General features: G+C 42.3%; 1 protein-coding gene across 1 annotated transcript in view; it reads left to right on the forward strand.

The window, feature by feature from the left end:
• Nucleotides 1–16421, forward strand: part of DOCK5 (dedicator of cytokinesis 5) — a 201612-nt gene that overhangs the window by 61491 nt on the left and 123700 nt on the right. Inside the window, exons 6-10 of the mRNA XM_040243303.1 lie at nt 3331–3466; nt 4678–4835; nt 6680–6761; nt 9981–10110; nt 16273–16345. Coding sequence (XP_040099237.1) covers nt 3331–3466; nt 4678–4835; nt 6680–6761; nt 9981–10110; nt 16273–16345 — 579 coding nt within the window. The remainder of the gene's footprint in view (nt 1–3330; nt 3467–4677; nt 4836–6679; nt 6762–9980; nt 10111–16272; nt 16346–16421) is intronic.

Genomic DNA, 16421 nt, shown 5'->3' on the forward strand with positions numbered 1-16421 from the left:
TTGGAATCACCAAGGAATAGTGCTTACTGCTTTCTTTCAGCTTTGGGAAACATTTGATTGTGTAGAAGAAGCTTTGCCAATGCCCTTCATGAGCCAGCACAGGCCTTGTGCTGGATCTCTGGTCTCAAGGAGATGACAGATGAGCAGGGCATCTGGGGTTTGAATGGAAGCAACTCCACTGCCAGACAAACTCAGAAGGTCTGAGCATCAGAAACTGACAATTTCTGGGACCCGAGATAATCTCTATCTTTATTCTTTTTTAAATTTTATTTTATGTTGGAGTATAGTTGATTTACAATATTGTGTTAATTTCAGGTGTACAGCAAAGTGATTTAGTTATCCTTTAGTTATACCTGTATCTATTCTTTTTCAGATTCTTTTCCCATACAGATTATTACAGAATATTTAGTAGAGTTCTCTGTGCTATACAATAGATCCTTGTTGATGATCTATTTTATATATAGTAGTTACATATGTTAATACCAGACTCCTAATTTATCCTTCCTTCCCTCTCTATGTTTATTCTAACAGTGGATTCTTTTTTTACATTTTTTTTTCATTGGAGTATATTTGCTTTACACTGTTGTGTTAATGTCTGCTGTACAATGAAGTGAATTGTCTATATGTATACATATGTCCTCTCCCTTACTCCCATCCACCCCTCTAGGCCATCACAGAACTCTGACAGTAGATTTAAAATCAGTAGCTTCATGCACTCTCTTTCTCTTTGTCTTCCCCTAAGTGGGACTATTGTTTATGCTGTGTGCAAACCAGATTTGCCAGAATAGTAAAGCATGTTTTCAGCTTCTATTATGTCTTTAATAACCTCTGTAACCTCTTAATTAAGCTTCTCATTGGCCCCGGCATATATGTAGGTTCCTGATATTACTGCCCTTTGGAAAATGAAAGATTGAATTAATTCATCAAAATTGACTGTGACCTGGAATTCAGCACTCCTGCCCAGCTCTTTCTAAAACACTGGACTAGTTTCTCAGTTTTTGGTGATGATTTATTTGACATTTAGTTTCCGTTTCTGTTGTTGTTATTCAGTTGCTAAGTCATGTCTGACTCTGCAACCCCATGGACTGCAGCACACCAGGCTTTCCCATCCTTCACTGTCTCCTGGAGTTTGCTAAAATTCATGTCCACTTAGTTGATGATGCCATCAAATCATCTCATTCTCTCTCACCCCTTTCTCCTCCTGCCCTCAGTCTTTCCCAGCATCAGGGTCTCTTCCAGTGAGTCAGTTCTTCGCATCAGGTGGCCAAAGTATTGGAGCTTCAGTTTCAGCATCAGTCGTTCTAATATAAAGCAGTCCTTCCAATATTCAGGGTTGATTTCCTTTCGGATTGACTGGTTTAATCTCCTTGCAGTCCAAAGGACTCTTCAAGAGTCTTCTCCAACACCACAATTTGAAAGCAGTGCTGGGAGATTCTTAAACAGCTAAGAGGGAATAAGTGGCTCTCCCTGGCACATATGCTGCCAGTGTATTTTTGAGTCTTGGTACAATGTGGCATCAGCCTGGGGGCCCCTGGTCTCTGCTATAAGATGGTAACATCCCACAAACAGCAGGACATGCCTGCCTTCTATTTCAGCCCTTGGAAGCAACTCGAGAAATTAAGCTGCTCCATCGATGCATCCATGATTCAGTCTCTGAGAGGCCAACATGGGCCGTCGCTCATGATCCTGGGTGGCCTGTGGGTCTGGCTCCCATGACAAGGGACCTGCCAGATTGAATCAGTTGATGGAGAAGCCATAAAACAGGGCAGAGGGAAATTAGGCATTTTTGCTTTCTTCCCAAAGACTTAGCACATGGCTTCGCACTATTATGCCAGAGTTTTCTTGCCGCTTGGCCATCCCCACTCCTAGATTGCTAGTGCCAGGAATGCTCTCTGGGAATTCAGATTGCAGTATTGTGTTTCAACCACAATCCTCAGCTTCTTAGAACTAAGAACAGTTTTTTCCGCTTTGGTGTTGGGCATAAAAGCCTTGGTAGGATGGTGCCAGGCAGGGAGCCTATGGCCCTTACTATTGCCATGCAGTGCCCAGAGCTACGTTTACTTAACACAGCCAGAGGTTTCCTGTGCTAGTTGCTGCAGTCAAAACTAACATTCATTGAAAGCATGATATATGCTAGATATTAGGTGCTTTATGTGCATTATCTCATTAAATTCCCCTGTAATCCTGACAGAGTGTTTTTACAGATGAGGAACCCAGGGCTTTGCAAAATTAAGTAGATTACTCAGGGACTTCCCCGGTGGTCCAGTGGTAAAGAATCTGCCTTCCAGTGCGGGGGACTTGGTTTCAGTCCCTGCTTGGGGGACTAAGCTCACGAGCCACAACTAAAGAGAAAGCTGCACACTGCAACAAAAGAGCCTGTGTTCTGCAGCTAAGACCCGACACAGCCAAATAAATAGTTTTTTCATTGTTGTTGCTGTTTTTTAAATGTAGATTACCCTAAATCGCCTTGCTAGCAAGTGTTAAAACCAGGATGTAAATTTTGGTTCAGCTGACGCCAGAGTCCATGTTCTGAGATAGATTTTGTGATACCAATGCCAGGACTTACTTCCTTGGTCTCCTTTAAGATAATCTTGAATGAAGTACTATCCCCCATGCCTGTGCTTTTAAGGAAATCAGGACAAGTCCCCCAATATTTGAGCATTTGTCTTTCATATAAGTTCCCATAGCAAACTACAGATGATTAGGGGGAAAGAAGCATTGGTTAGAGTATTTTGGTTAGAATGAGTGCCATTTTGCATTTTCCATTGAGGTTCTTGGGACCAGATTACTTGACATATTATTTACAAGTTTGGGTAGCATTATCCTAAATTTTTTAGTTTTTGTTTGGAAAGAAGGCTGAAATTGAAAGGAGAAAATTCAGTGAGTTCTTGTCTTAACTTGTCCAGCACCCAGCCTTTCATCTGAATCCTCTGGGTTCTTCCATGAAAACTCTTATTTTCTATTTATGACTGTGCTGGGTCTTTGCAGCTGAACACAGGCTTTCTTTAGTTGTGGCGAGTAGGGGCAGCCCTCTAGTTGCCGTGTTCAGGCTTCTCATTGTAGTGTCATCTCTTGTTGCAGAGCAGTGACTCTAGGCATGTAGGCTCAGCACTTGGCAGCTCTAGAGGTGAGGTTCAGTAGTTGTGGTGCCTGGGCCTGGTTGCCCCAGGCTTTATGTGGAATCTTCCCAAACCAGAGATCAAACCTGTCACCCCTACATTGGGAGGCAGATTCTTAACCACTGGACCACCACAGTTGTCCCTCCATGAAGATTCTTCAGAAAAGAGTCTGCTGGTGAGGAGAACCAACTGACTACTCCTTTGTTTCCAGAATGCTGGGGTTGGATCTGGTCGTGCGGGATGACAATGGGAACATTTTGGACCCAGATGAAACCAGCACCATTGCCCTCTTCAAGGCCCATGAAATGGCCTCAAAGAGGATTGAGGAAAAGATCCAAGAGGAGAAGGTGAGCTTCCTGAAATGTGCAGACCTTGACCATGGAGGTTCCATTTTTGCTTTTGCTTTTTTGTTATTTTGCTCTGTTTGTTTGTTTTTAATGAAGGAAAGGGAGTCATTGACAGCAGAGGTGGCAATGTTGTTGAGAAGAAATATCCATTTTCTCATTTTAGAAGCAAAATATAACAAAAAGAACAAGGGAGCGGTATATGTTCTGACCTGGAAAGATTGCAAAGATATATATTACATAGAAAAGAGCAAGATGCAAGAACCATGTGTATAAAATACTGTTATATGTATTTCAAAAAAGAATATACATCTGTGCTTACTTCTTTGTAGACTAACTCTGTAGTGATAGACAAGAAATTGACCATTAATGAATGCCTCTGAGTAGAACTGGGTGGGAGAGAACCCTTTTGACTGTTTAAACTTTTGAATTTAGTCCATAGATTATGATTTCTAAAGGAAATTAATATTTACAAATGAAGTTTTAGAGAGATTTTAAAAATTGTAACTGGACAATAAATAAAAATTTGAAAGGTACAGAAAAAGAAAAAAGTCACCTACTTTATGACTGCCCAACCATACTGATGTTTTGGTGTATGTTCTCGCAGTCTTTCTGTTCTAATGAGTAAAGAGTACTATTTATTTTCTTTAATTTGTAGGTTTTATTTTTTTTAGTACAATTGTAATGACATTTCATTGTGTTTCTGGATCTAATGGCTAACTGTGGCTGAGGACAGACCTGTCCAATGGAGTCTTATTTACGATGAGAGTCATTCTCCCAAAGAATGATAATGAATCATGAATTTTATGCTTTTGAGGTTTCCCCAGAAGCCATTGTGAGAGATATGAGAACTTCTCAAAGCCATTAAAACCATGAGTTATAACCTTTAGATATATGCTCTTTAGACAGCATTTATTGAACTATTTGGGTTCAAGGCCTTTCACAAGACCTTCATTAAAATAATAATTCTATTTTGCTCACTTGATTACTTGTCTCTTTACATTTGCTTTCTTACTAAGTGCTTGTTTTGGGTGGTACTAGCTTGGCCAAAAAGTTCGTTTGTGTTTTTCTGTCTTCCTTACAGAAAAACCTGAACGAGTGTTTCCGGTTAACCCAATAATTATATCTGGCCCCGGTTTGGAGGCCAGTGTCTTTGCCAGTGTTTCCCATTTGCTGAAACCAAGATGACTTTCTCTCCTGTCCTCTGTGTTCAGTCCATTCTACAGAACCTGGATCTGCGGGGCCAGTCCATCTTCAGTGCCGTCCACACCTATGGCCTCTTCGTGAACTTCAAGAACTTTGTCTGCAACATCGGGGAAGATGCAGAGTTGTTCATGGCCCTCTATGACCCAGACCAGTCCAAGTTCATCAGGTAGTGGAGACCCAGGTCGTCTGCCATCAATCTTGTGAAAATACCCAACCTTGCCCTACCCGCCTCCCTGAGGATTTCTTTGCTGAGTTTAAGAAGGGAAGATGGAGAAGAAGGGGAGGATTTCAAGGCAGTGGAAAATAAACCCCATTGGGCTGCTGTGCTTTTCTGAGTGACCACTGAAACAGTGCAGTAATAGTTCATGTCTACACTGGGTCATAGAAAGCACATAAAACTCATCAGAATAAAGAAGTTGTGGTACATATATACAATGGAATATTACTCAGCCATAAAAAGAAATCCATTTGAGTCAGTTCTAGTGAGGTGGATGAACCTAGAGCCTATTACATGAAGTGAAGTAAATCAGAGACAGATAAATATCATATGTTAATGCATAGATGTGGAATCTAGAAGGATGGTGCAGATGAACCTATTTGCAGGGTAGCAATGGAGACGCAGACAGAACAGACGTGTGGACACAGCGGGGGCAGGAGAGGGTGCGGCGAATGGAGAGAGTAGCATGGAAACGTGTATATTACCATGTGCAAAATAAATAGGCAGTGGGTATTTGCTGTATGAGGCGGGGAGCTCAAACCTAGTGCTCTGTGACAGCCTGGGGGGAGGGAGGTTCAAGAAGGAGGGGACATATGTATACCTATGGCTGATTCATGTTGATACACGGTAGAAACCAACTCAATCTTATAAAGCACTTATCCTCCAATTAAAAAAAATTAAATAAAACTCATCAGACTATGGCAAACAGGGATGAAGGAATTCAAAAAACTATAGGAGAGGGACAAGGGAGGGATGACCCAGCAGAGCACTGAGGGCTTTCGGGCAGTGAAACCAGCCAGTATGATGCTGTCACAGAGGGTATGTGTCCTTTCACATTTTTCCATACCCGTGGAGTATCCAACACCAGGAGTGACCCCTAATGTAAACCATAGACTCTGGTAATAATGACGTCTCAGGGTAGGTTCAGTGATTATAGCAGTGAATCCACCACTCTGCTGGGGGTTGTTGATAAAGGGGAGGCTGGGCATGGAGTGCTGATGTTGTGTTGTTAGTCACTCAGTCGTGTTCGACTCTGCGACCCCATGGATGTAGCCCGCCAGACTCTTCTGTCCATAGAATTCTCCAAGTAAGAATACTGGAGTGGGTAGCCATTCATTTCTCCAGGGGATCTTCCCATTTCAGGGATCAAAGCTGGGTCTCCTGCATTATAGGCAGATTCTTTACTGCCTAAACCACCAGGAAGCTTGGGAATGGAGTGGGGCATAGGAAAGTCTGTACCTTCCTCTCAACTAGCTATGAATCTAAACTGCTCTAAAAAAGTAATGGTTATAAAATTTCAAAGACTTTAAGGAATAATAATAGACTTTGTTCAACCTACAGTCATCTGCTGCTGAGCAGCTAAAAAAGCGTATTTATTATTGAGAAGATGGTTAAAATTGTTTGTTTCTAAAATACAAATCTTATGGGAGTGTGTTGATGTGGATTGCAGGGAATGGACTTGGAACAATTCTTATAAAATTATATTCCTGATTCAGCAAAGCTGAAATTCATACAGAGGATTTGAGATGAAAGAAAGACTCCAGATAGAATCTGGTAGAATGTACTGTGTCTGTGCCCATCTTGAGTACTGCTTGTCATGGGGCTGTACTCCGTGTGCCTCTAGGAACTGGGCTGCAGCCAGAACCAGAGAATGGTCATTGGTGTGATCTCAGTCCTGCCTGAATTTCACTGAGCTCTTCTGGACCGCCTTTGGACCCTATTAAGCCTGTACTGAGAGCAGCTTCCTCCCCACTTAGGTGCTCACCAAGAATATTTTTCTTTCCCTTCACCAGTGAAAACTACCTAATTCGTTGGGGCAGTAATGGAATGCCCAAGGAAATCGAGAAGCTCAATAACCTTCAAGCGGTCTTTACTGTAAGTCCTACCTATGTTTAACCCTTTCCTTAGTTTGTGATGTTTGCGAGTACATGTGGTAAGTATATAGAAGACTTAAAAATGAAAACATGAAAATAACAATTCTCATAATCCCTCTAGTAGGAATAATCCACTCCTTTATTCACCAAATATTTATTGAGCACCTCTTAGAGACCAGGCACTGATCTAGGCACTTGACATACATCAGTGAACACATTAGATAAGAATGTCCTGATTTTCGAGAGTTTGTTTTGTCCCAAAGGAACAGACAATAATAAGCAGTAATGAGGTAGATGAGTACTTTGTACAGAATGTTAGAGGTTTGAGTGCTTTGGGAGAATTGGGAGTTTCTGGGCTGGGGGGAGGCATGCTGTCTTAAACAGGTAAGTCAGGGCTGCTCTCATTGAGAAGGAGCTTTGGAGTAAGAACTTCCAGTTGAAGAAGGGAGTAAGCTGTGCAGATAGAGAGAGGAGTCTTCCAGGCCAAAGTTATTGCCTGGGCAAAGACTGGGCTAGACTTTTCTGTTGGCTTGTATTTTAATGGACTTTTCCCTCTGTTCTTCCATTTCCCCAAGGCAGGAGGTGTGCTGCTGTATATGGATTAAGAGCCAGGAAATGTACTGAGCTATAGCTTGGAATCTGCTGACTCTTTCTCATAGACTAGGAACTCTCTTGGGGTTCTTGCACTTTTTTTGACATCAGTGCTTGAAAAGCCCTGGAGCCGCTGCCAAATGCTCTGAGCAGTGGGTGGGTTTCCCAGCTCCCATTAAGCCTAAAAGAGATACTGACGTCCCTTTCTTCCTTTTTCCCTTAAGCCTGTATTTTGTCTGCTTATTCTTCTTAGTCCCTCTTACAGCAAAGAAAACAAGAGTCTAAGATTAAAGTACCAAAGGAAGTGATAGGAACAGTGGTCTGTGTGTTACTAGGTTCAAGCTTGCTCTGCTTGCCACTGGACAGGCCAGTAAGTCAGGAGACAAGGTGTTAAGGCAATGAATAACTTTATTCGGAAAGCCAGCTGACCAAGAAGATGGCAGACTAGTGTCTCAAAATAACCATTTTATCAGGGTCTGGATGCCAGTTTCTTTTATAGTACAGGGAAAGGGAGGAGGGGAGGAAGTCCATAAGTGTTTCAAATTATCTCCTGGAATGGCCAACCTCTGGAGGGGATGTGTTCATTTCTTCTGTCTTGAAGCCATTCACAGGTGGACAGGATCTGGATGTTTCCCTAAACAAAGGCACTATGGTTTAACCTTCAGGCAGAGGGGCAGGTATTCCTGAGGCAGGCCATTATGTATAGACAGTATCCTTTTAGTGAACAAAACCTATGGGAAGCAAAGGTTGAAGTAAACAGATCCAATGTACAATCAGATTTTGTTCTTCCCTGTAACACCAGTACAGGCTTATTCTTCCTCCTTCCCTTCCTTCCAACTTTTTGTTGTTCTTTCTATCCATTAAAACTCTACTCCTAGGATAAGAGTGGTCTGTTTCTATCCCTGCACTGACCTATCCATACCTTTACCGCCTAGTAAGTGTGGACAAGAAAGAGTCTAGAACTCTTCCCCAAAACAGTATTTCCTCAATTCTGAGATACGTGTTTTTTTCCCCTGAAATAAAAAGACATTTATCAGTCAATATGTACATTATTAAAAAACAATTTAAATATTATTAAATTGTTGGTCCATCTTTTAATTAACACAGTTTTAGAATAGCTGCGATTCACTCACCTTCCCTCCTCCCTCTATCAATTAGGCTCTTATATGCAAATTCATGTCCAACTTTTTCTATTAGATGAAACGTGACTGATTGCTTGGTCCTTAAACAATCTACAGAAAGTTCATTTGTAAATGATTACATATTATTAAATAATATTGGTGCGCCCCAGTAAATGTAACCAGGCACTTGTGTTGCTGTCTACAGAAAGTTCATTTGTAAATGATTGCATATTATTAAATAATATTGATGTGCCCCAGTAAATGTAACCAGGCACTTGTGTTGTGTGTTAGTCTCTCAGTTCAGTTCAGTCACTCAGTTGTGTCCGACTCTTTTCAACTCCATGGATGCAGCCCACCAGGCTCCTCTGTACGTAGAATTCTCCAGGCAAGAATACTAGAGTGGATAGCCATTCCTTTCTCCAGGGCATCTTCCCGACCCAGGGATCGAACCCAGGTCTCCTGCACTGCAGGTGGATTCTTACTGTCTGAAGCACTTGAAGTCTTTCTGTTAACAGAAGCCTCACAAAATCTAGAATAGAAACTCAAGGTTGATATTGTCATTGGTATATATTCCTAGCTTGGAGCCCTGAGTTAACTTGTGAACTGATTGTTTAAAAAGTTCTTTCTTGATTCAGTAAGGAGGCCTTGGGAAGCTGTTTCATGAAAAGAATTTGAGATGCAGTTAAATCATTTCTGATGTTAAGGTGAATGAGTTATGTGAGCTTTGTGGGTTTACTCACCCATCCTAGGAGTACAAAAAAGCTTAGAGCATGAGCCACAAAAAGACAGAGACATTTCATCCACACATTTCTCATTAATCAACACACTCTGAGAAGCCCTCAATGGATACCTCTCAGAAAACAGAGGAATAATTACAGAAAGCAGAGCATGTAAATTTCTGTGTTATAGTTGCCTCACAGGATTATTTGGAAGGCAAAATGAAATATCACCAGCCTGTGTGGATACAAAATAAATGTCAGTGTCTCATAAGTTTTAATTTCATTTGGCACTGGAAGGCACCTGGTGCTCAGATATGCCCTGGCAGGATGTAAAGTAGATGTGACAAAGGACCATGAATAAGCTGGAGACTTGAGGATGAATATGATCTGATTTATAAATTTGAGCAGGAGCTGGGGAATTTTTTTTTTAATTCTTTTTTTTAATACAGTCATTTTCCTATGAGGCCGTGAGAGTTCTTGGCTGGATGTGGATGGGGGGAGGAGAGGAGTCATTCTGATATTTGAGCACTAAGGAGTATGCTCTGGGGTCTTCCCTGGTGGTCCAGTGGCTAAGACTCTGGGCTTTTAATGCAAGGAACCCGGGTTGGATCCTTGGTCAGGGCACTAGATCCCACTGCCCCAACTAAGAACAGTTACGGCCAATAAATAAATAAATAATTTTTAAAAGTATGCTCTGAACAGTATTTTATTGTAGAGTCAACAGAAAGAAACGGGAGGTGAGAGGGTGATGCAACCTGACCTCCTTTTCCTGTGCTCTCTGCCCCGTAGGACCTCAGCAGCACAGACCTCATCCGGCCCCGCATCAGCCTCGTGTGCCAGGTTGTCCGGGTCGGCCACATGGAGCTGAAAGAGGGCAAGAAGCACACCTGTGGACTCCGGAGACCCTTTGGAGTAGCAGGTACAGAAAGAGCCTGAGATGGATGTAAAATGGTGTGGCTGCTGGGGAGACAGTATGCTGGGGGCCTAAAAAAATTAAACGCAGAACTTAGGATCCAGCAATCCTACTTCCCTACACTCAGACCAGGTAAAATCAGGGTCTATATTTCTTTTAACTTTTAAAAAAATTCTTCAATTGGAGTACAGTTGATTTCCACGTTGTGTTAGTTTCAGGAGTATGGCAACGTGTTCAGTTGTACATATACATATATTCATTCCTTTTCAGATTCATTTCTCATATAGGTTATCAGAATATTGAGTAGCGTTCCCTGTGCTATACCATAAATCAATCTTAGTTATCTTTTTCTTTTGAATTTTTATTTTGTCTTGGAGTATAGCCGATTGACAGTGTTGGGATAGTTTCAGGTGAGCAGTGTGGGGAGACTCATCCATACCTATACATGTATCCATTCTCCCCCAGATCTCCCTCGCATCCAGGCTCTCACGTGACCTTGCAGAGTTCCATGCACTGTATACAGTAGTTCCTTGCTGGTTATCCATTTTAAAGATAGCAGCGTGTACATGCCCATCCTTATACTCTTGTTTACAGCAGCTCATTGGTCACAACAGCCAAATGGTAGGAGTAACCCAGGTGTCTGTTGATGGATGAATGGATAAACAAAAGGGTCTGTCCCTACAATGGAACAGCCTGAAGCAGTTGGAAGATTCTGTCACATGCTTCAGCATGAAGAAACTTTGAGGATGCTGCATTAAGTGAATTAAGCCAGTCACGAAAAATGAATCCTATATGATAACTCACTTTTATGAGGAATCTAGAATGATCGCATTTACAGAGACAGAAAGTAGAATGGTAGTTCCTAGAGACACAGGTGGCAGGGTGAGGGGACACAAGGAGGAGGTATTTTTTAAAGGGGTAGAGAGTTTCAGTTTGGGAAGAAGAAAATATCCAGAGGTGGATAGTGGTGATGGCTGCATGACAGTGTGAATGTCTTAATTTTAAAGACTTTTTTGATGTGGATCTTTTTTAAAAGCTTTATTGATTTTGTTACAGTATTGCTCTGTTGCTCATGTTTTGGTTCTTTGGCCACAAGATATATGGCATCATAGCTCCCTGTCTAGAAATCGAGCCCTCACCCCCTGCATTAGAAGATGAAGTCTTTTTTTCTTCTTTTCTATTAAAAATTTGTATTGGACCATAGTTGATTTACAATGTTGTATTGGTTTCAGGCATATAGCAGAGTGAAGCAGTTACGCATATACATATATCCACTCTTTTTCAGATTCTTTTCCCATATAGCTCAAAGTATTGAGTAGAGTTGCCTGTGCTGTGCAGTAGAAGACAAGTCTTAAGCACTGGCCTGTCAGAGAAGTCCCAGTGTGAAAGTTTTCAGTGCCACTGAGCTGTACATTTTTAAATGGTCACAATGGTAAATTTCATGTTATGTATGTGTGCGTGCATGCTAAGTTGCTTTAGTCGTGTCTGACTCTTTGCAACTCCATGGACTGTAACTTGCCGGGTCCCCCTGTCCGTGGGATATTCCAGGCAAGAATACTGGAGTGGGTTGCCATTTCTTCCTCCAGCGGATCTTCCCCACCAAGGGATTGAATCCGAGTCTCTTAGGTCTCCTGCATTTGCAGGCGGGTTCTTTACTGCTAGCGCCACCTGGGAGGCCCCATGTTATGTATTTATTTTTCCACAATAAAAGTAATTTAAAAGGAAGAAAAGAGGGAGGAAGGAAAGAGAAGACCCAGAGACAGCGCAAGATGAATTTGGTTGTGCTAACCTCGGACTTACCGCATTCACTACTTGGAACTGGCAGGTACTCGCTTTTGGTGGTGCTCATGTAGATACCCCATGTTTGCTTCTCCCACCCTGCCCAGTTATGTATCTTGTACACAGCAAGCCTCTGGGTAAAGCCTCTGTTTGTCTATTGGAATCTTCCTTGCCTGCAGCCACATATTGATCTTATCTGAATAAAGTTCTCCTTGGAAAGCTGTTTGCCTGTCTACGAAATTTACTCATCAAAGGCAGCATTGCTTTCAAAGAGGTTCATTGCCTTCAATCAGACTCCATAACCTCCAGGAGGCCCTCCATTTTCCTCTGTAGTTTGTTAAATGGAGGATATATATTTTTGGTCTTACTCTGACATTTTGGTCCCTAAGTAGTCCTGAAAGCCATCAGTCCTGCTCCTGGAACGAGGATCCAGAAACTCCACATTGTCAAGGTTGACCTGTGGGTCACATGGCTGGTGACGCGGCCCCAGGAGGCTGTGTGCGTCGTGGGTTCCTTGAACCGCCCTGCACCCCTTTTCTCTCAAGGTCGGCCGGGTTGTGTCCAGAGGGGACAGCACTATTCGTGATAGTGAATTAAAATGAAATCCCAGGAAAGGCAAGCAGCCTTGGCCCAGGACTGTTTAGCCACCTACACAGCAGTCTCCTTCAGAATGGACTGGTTGGATCTCCTTGCAGTCCAAGGGACTCTCAAGAGTCTTCTCCAATACCACAGTTCAAAAGCATCAGTTCTTCGGCGCTCAGCCTTCTTCACAGTCCAACTCTCATATCCATACATGACCACAGGAAAAACCATAGCCTTGACTAGACGAACCTTAGCAAAGTAATGTCTCTGCTTTTGAATATACTATCTAGGTTGGTCATAACTTTTCTTTCAAGGAGTAAGCGTCTTTTAATTTCATGTCTGCAGTTACCATCTGCAGTGATTTTGGAGCCCCCCAAAATAAAGTCTGACACTGTTTCCACTGTTTGCCCATCTATTTCCCATGAAGTGATGGGACCGGATGCCATGATCTTCATTTTCTAAATGTTGAGCTTTAAGCCAACTTTTTCACTCTCCCCTTTCACTTTCATCAAGAGGCTTTTTAGCTCCTCTTCACTTTCTGCCATAAGGGTGGTGTCATCTGCATATCTGAGGTTATTGATATTTCTCCCGGCAATCTTGATTCCAGCTTGTGTTTCTTCCAGCCCAGCGTTTCTCATGATGTACTCTGCATAGAAGTTAAATAAGCAGGGTGACAATATACAGCCTTGACATACTCCTTTTCCTATTTGGAACCAGTCTATTGTTCCATGTCCAGTTCTAACTGTTGCTTCCTGACCTGCATACAGATTTCTCAAGAGCCAGGTTAGGTGGTCTGGTATTCCCATCTCTTTCAGAATTTTCCACAGTTTATTGTGATGCACACAGTCAAAGGCTTTGGCATAGTCAATAAAGCAGAAATAGATGTTTTTCTGGAACTCTCTTGCTTTTTCCATGATCCAGCGGATGTTGGCAATTTGATCTCTGGTTCCTCTGCCTTTTCTAAAACCAGCTTGAACATCAAGGAGTTCACGGGACTCCCTGGGATTACTTTGGAAGGAATGAGGCTAAAGCTGAAGCTCCAGTACTTTGGCCACCTCATGCGAAGATTTGACTCATTGGAAAAGACTCTGATGCTGGGAGGGACTGGGGGCAGGAGGAGAAGGGGACAACCGAGGATGAGATGGCTGGATGGCATCACGGACTCGATGGACGTTGAGTCTGAGTGAACTCTGGGAGATGGTGATGGACAGGGAGGCCTGGCGTGCTGCGATTCATGGGGTTGCAAAGAATTGGACACGACTGAGCGACTGAACTGAACTGAACTGAACACAGCAATCTATTCCTTCATAGAAGTTGAAGGCGTTTTCAAGATCATTGTCCTTCAATCTGGGCTAAGGAGATTGGAACATCAAGCTTGAGGCTTTTATTTGCTCCTGTGTTTCTGTATGTGTGCTTGTGTATGTATTTTCAGGGCATGGAGATTAATTTAGTTTAAGCCTTGATGCCAAACGTCAGCAGAGGTTAGCAGTAACTAGGTGATGTCCACAAATGTACTGCCTACTTGGGGGTTTAAATTCAAATTTTGCAGTACTTGTCTGTGTGCGTGTATGCACTCACACACAATGTTTGCAGGGGTTTTTTAAGAGCTGACAGCACGTTGATGTCATGCCTGCTTTTTACAGCTTCCTTACACTAACATTAATTCCCAAGCCTAATACATTATCTGTTTAGGTTACTTTGAGCAAGCATTTCCTCCTGGTTCCTTAGTTTTTCTTATGATTATTGTCTCATAGCTTGGTATTTCTTTTAATCTCCAAACAGGTTACCTAGGGCGTGGATTATTAGTGTATGTTTTATGACTAGTTTGTAATTGATTAACTAAGGCTTGATGGCCTCTTGCCTCGGGGCCTTGTCTACCCACAGCTGCCTGTGGAGTAATGCCCCACTTCTTAGTTCTCTAGGGAGCAGGCAGAGTTCGGTTAAATGGTTTGCCCTGTGATCACTGTTGGGTTCATACCCTGATTTTAACCACTTAACACTTCTGACCTAGGGAAAATTACCTACGTTTCCCTGTGGGTCAGTTTCCTCATCTCTCTTTTTTAAACTTTATTATTATTCATTTATTTGGCTGCATTGGGTCTTAGTTTCGGCACACAGAGTCTTTGTTGCATCATACAGGACCTTTCATTGTGGCACGCAGGCTTAGTTGCTCTGCAACATGTGGAATCTTTGTTCCCCGACCAGGGATCAAACCCACATCCCCAGGATTCTTAACCACTGGACCACCAGAGAAACCCCTCTTTTAAAATTTATTTTTAATTGGAGAACAAGTGCTTTACAATGTTGTGTTGGTTTCTACTGTACAACAATGCCAGTCACTATAAGTATACATATACCCCCTCCCTCTTGAGCCTCCCTTCTCATCTCTTAAAGTAGGGCTGATACTAATATTTGTATCAAAAAGATAATATATGCATTGGGGTTAGCACAGTGCTTCCTTAATAGCTCTTCTCATATGTGAAAGAGCAAATCAATATATGGTCTAATCTGTGCTGCTGATGACCTGCTGCCCTTCGTTTATGTGGAAACCAGGTGAGAAAATGTCACATCAGAGGGCCTTGAGTTCCTCTCCCAGGTCTTTTATTCTGTTGACACTCCTGCCCAAAAAATAAAAATAAAAATAAAGTATCCCCTTGTGTCTTAGAATGTGGGCTTACTAAAAATTGTTAGTGTCATATGACTCAAGACTTAAGCAACTTGGTCTAGTAGAATTTTTTTCATATTTATTATTTTTATTCTTTTAAAATTGGAAGATAGTTGCTGTACAGTGTTGTGCCAGTTTCTGCTGTACCACAACACGAGTTAGCTATGTGTAAATATATATCGCCTCCGTCCCACTGCGCATCCCACCCCTCTAGGTCATTAGCAGCAAGCTGAGCCCCCCATGCTGCACAGCAGGTCTCCACTAGCTGTCTGTCTCATACACGGCAGTGTAGACATGTCAGTGACACGGAGCCATTCATCCCCCTCTCTCCTTCCTCCTGCTGTGCCCTCAGGTCTCTTCTCTATGTCTCTATTCCTGCAAGTAGGCTCAACAGTACCATCTTTCTAGATTCCACGGATATGCATTAATGTAAGATACTTGGTTTTCTCTTTATGACTTACTTCACTCTGTATGACAGACTCTAGGTCCATCCACATCACTTACAAATGACCCAATTCCAGACCTTTTTATGGCTGAATAATATTCCATTGTAAATAGGTACCGCATCTTTATTCATCTGTCATTGGACATTTAGGCTGCTTGCATGTCCTGGATATTATAGTTTTAAAGAGGGTAGTCTGCAGGGTTGATCTGAGAACACCCAGACCCCTGCCGAGGACCCTGATGAATTATTCTTCTGCCAGCCTAGGGACACTGAGAGTCATTGTTGACGAAAAAAAATACATCATCTCTGCCTGTTCTCTCTTCCTCCAGGATTCTATGTTTGCTGATACTGGAATTTTCCAGAGTTCCTCACTGAGGCCTGAAGTAATTAGCTTCTCTCTCTCTCTCTCTCTTTTTTTTTTTTTTTGCAATTTTATGTTTTTTGTTAAACACCAAACACATTTGTATTGGGGTGTAGCCGATTAATGATGTTGTGATAGTTTCAGGTGAACAGTGAAGGAGGGACTAAGCAGATACTGGAGTGGGTTGCCATGCCCTCCCCCAGAGGATCTTCCCAACCTGGGGATCAAACCCGTGTCTAGAAGGTCTGCTGTGTTGGCAGGCGGGTTCTTCACCACTAGCCCCACCTGGGAAGTCCAGCAATGAGTTTCTTTAATTAAGTTTTATCTTTTTCCTAGTGATGGATATTACTGATATTGTTCATGGCAAGGTGGATGATGAAGAAAAGCAGCATTTTATTCCCTTTCAACAGTAAGTACTTTGGCACTTACGCAGGTTAGGTGAGACCTGGGTTAGGCCTTTGGGAGCTGCATTAACACAGAACCAA

Source organism: Oryx dammah, unplaced genomic scaffold (genome assembly GCF_014754425.2).
Source record: "Oryx dammah isolate SB20612 unplaced genomic scaffold, SCBI_Odam_1.1 HiC_scaffold_1, whole genome shotgun sequence".
NCBI classification, from domain to species: Eukaryota; Metazoa; Chordata; class Mammalia; order Artiodactyla; family Bovidae; genus Oryx; species Oryx dammah.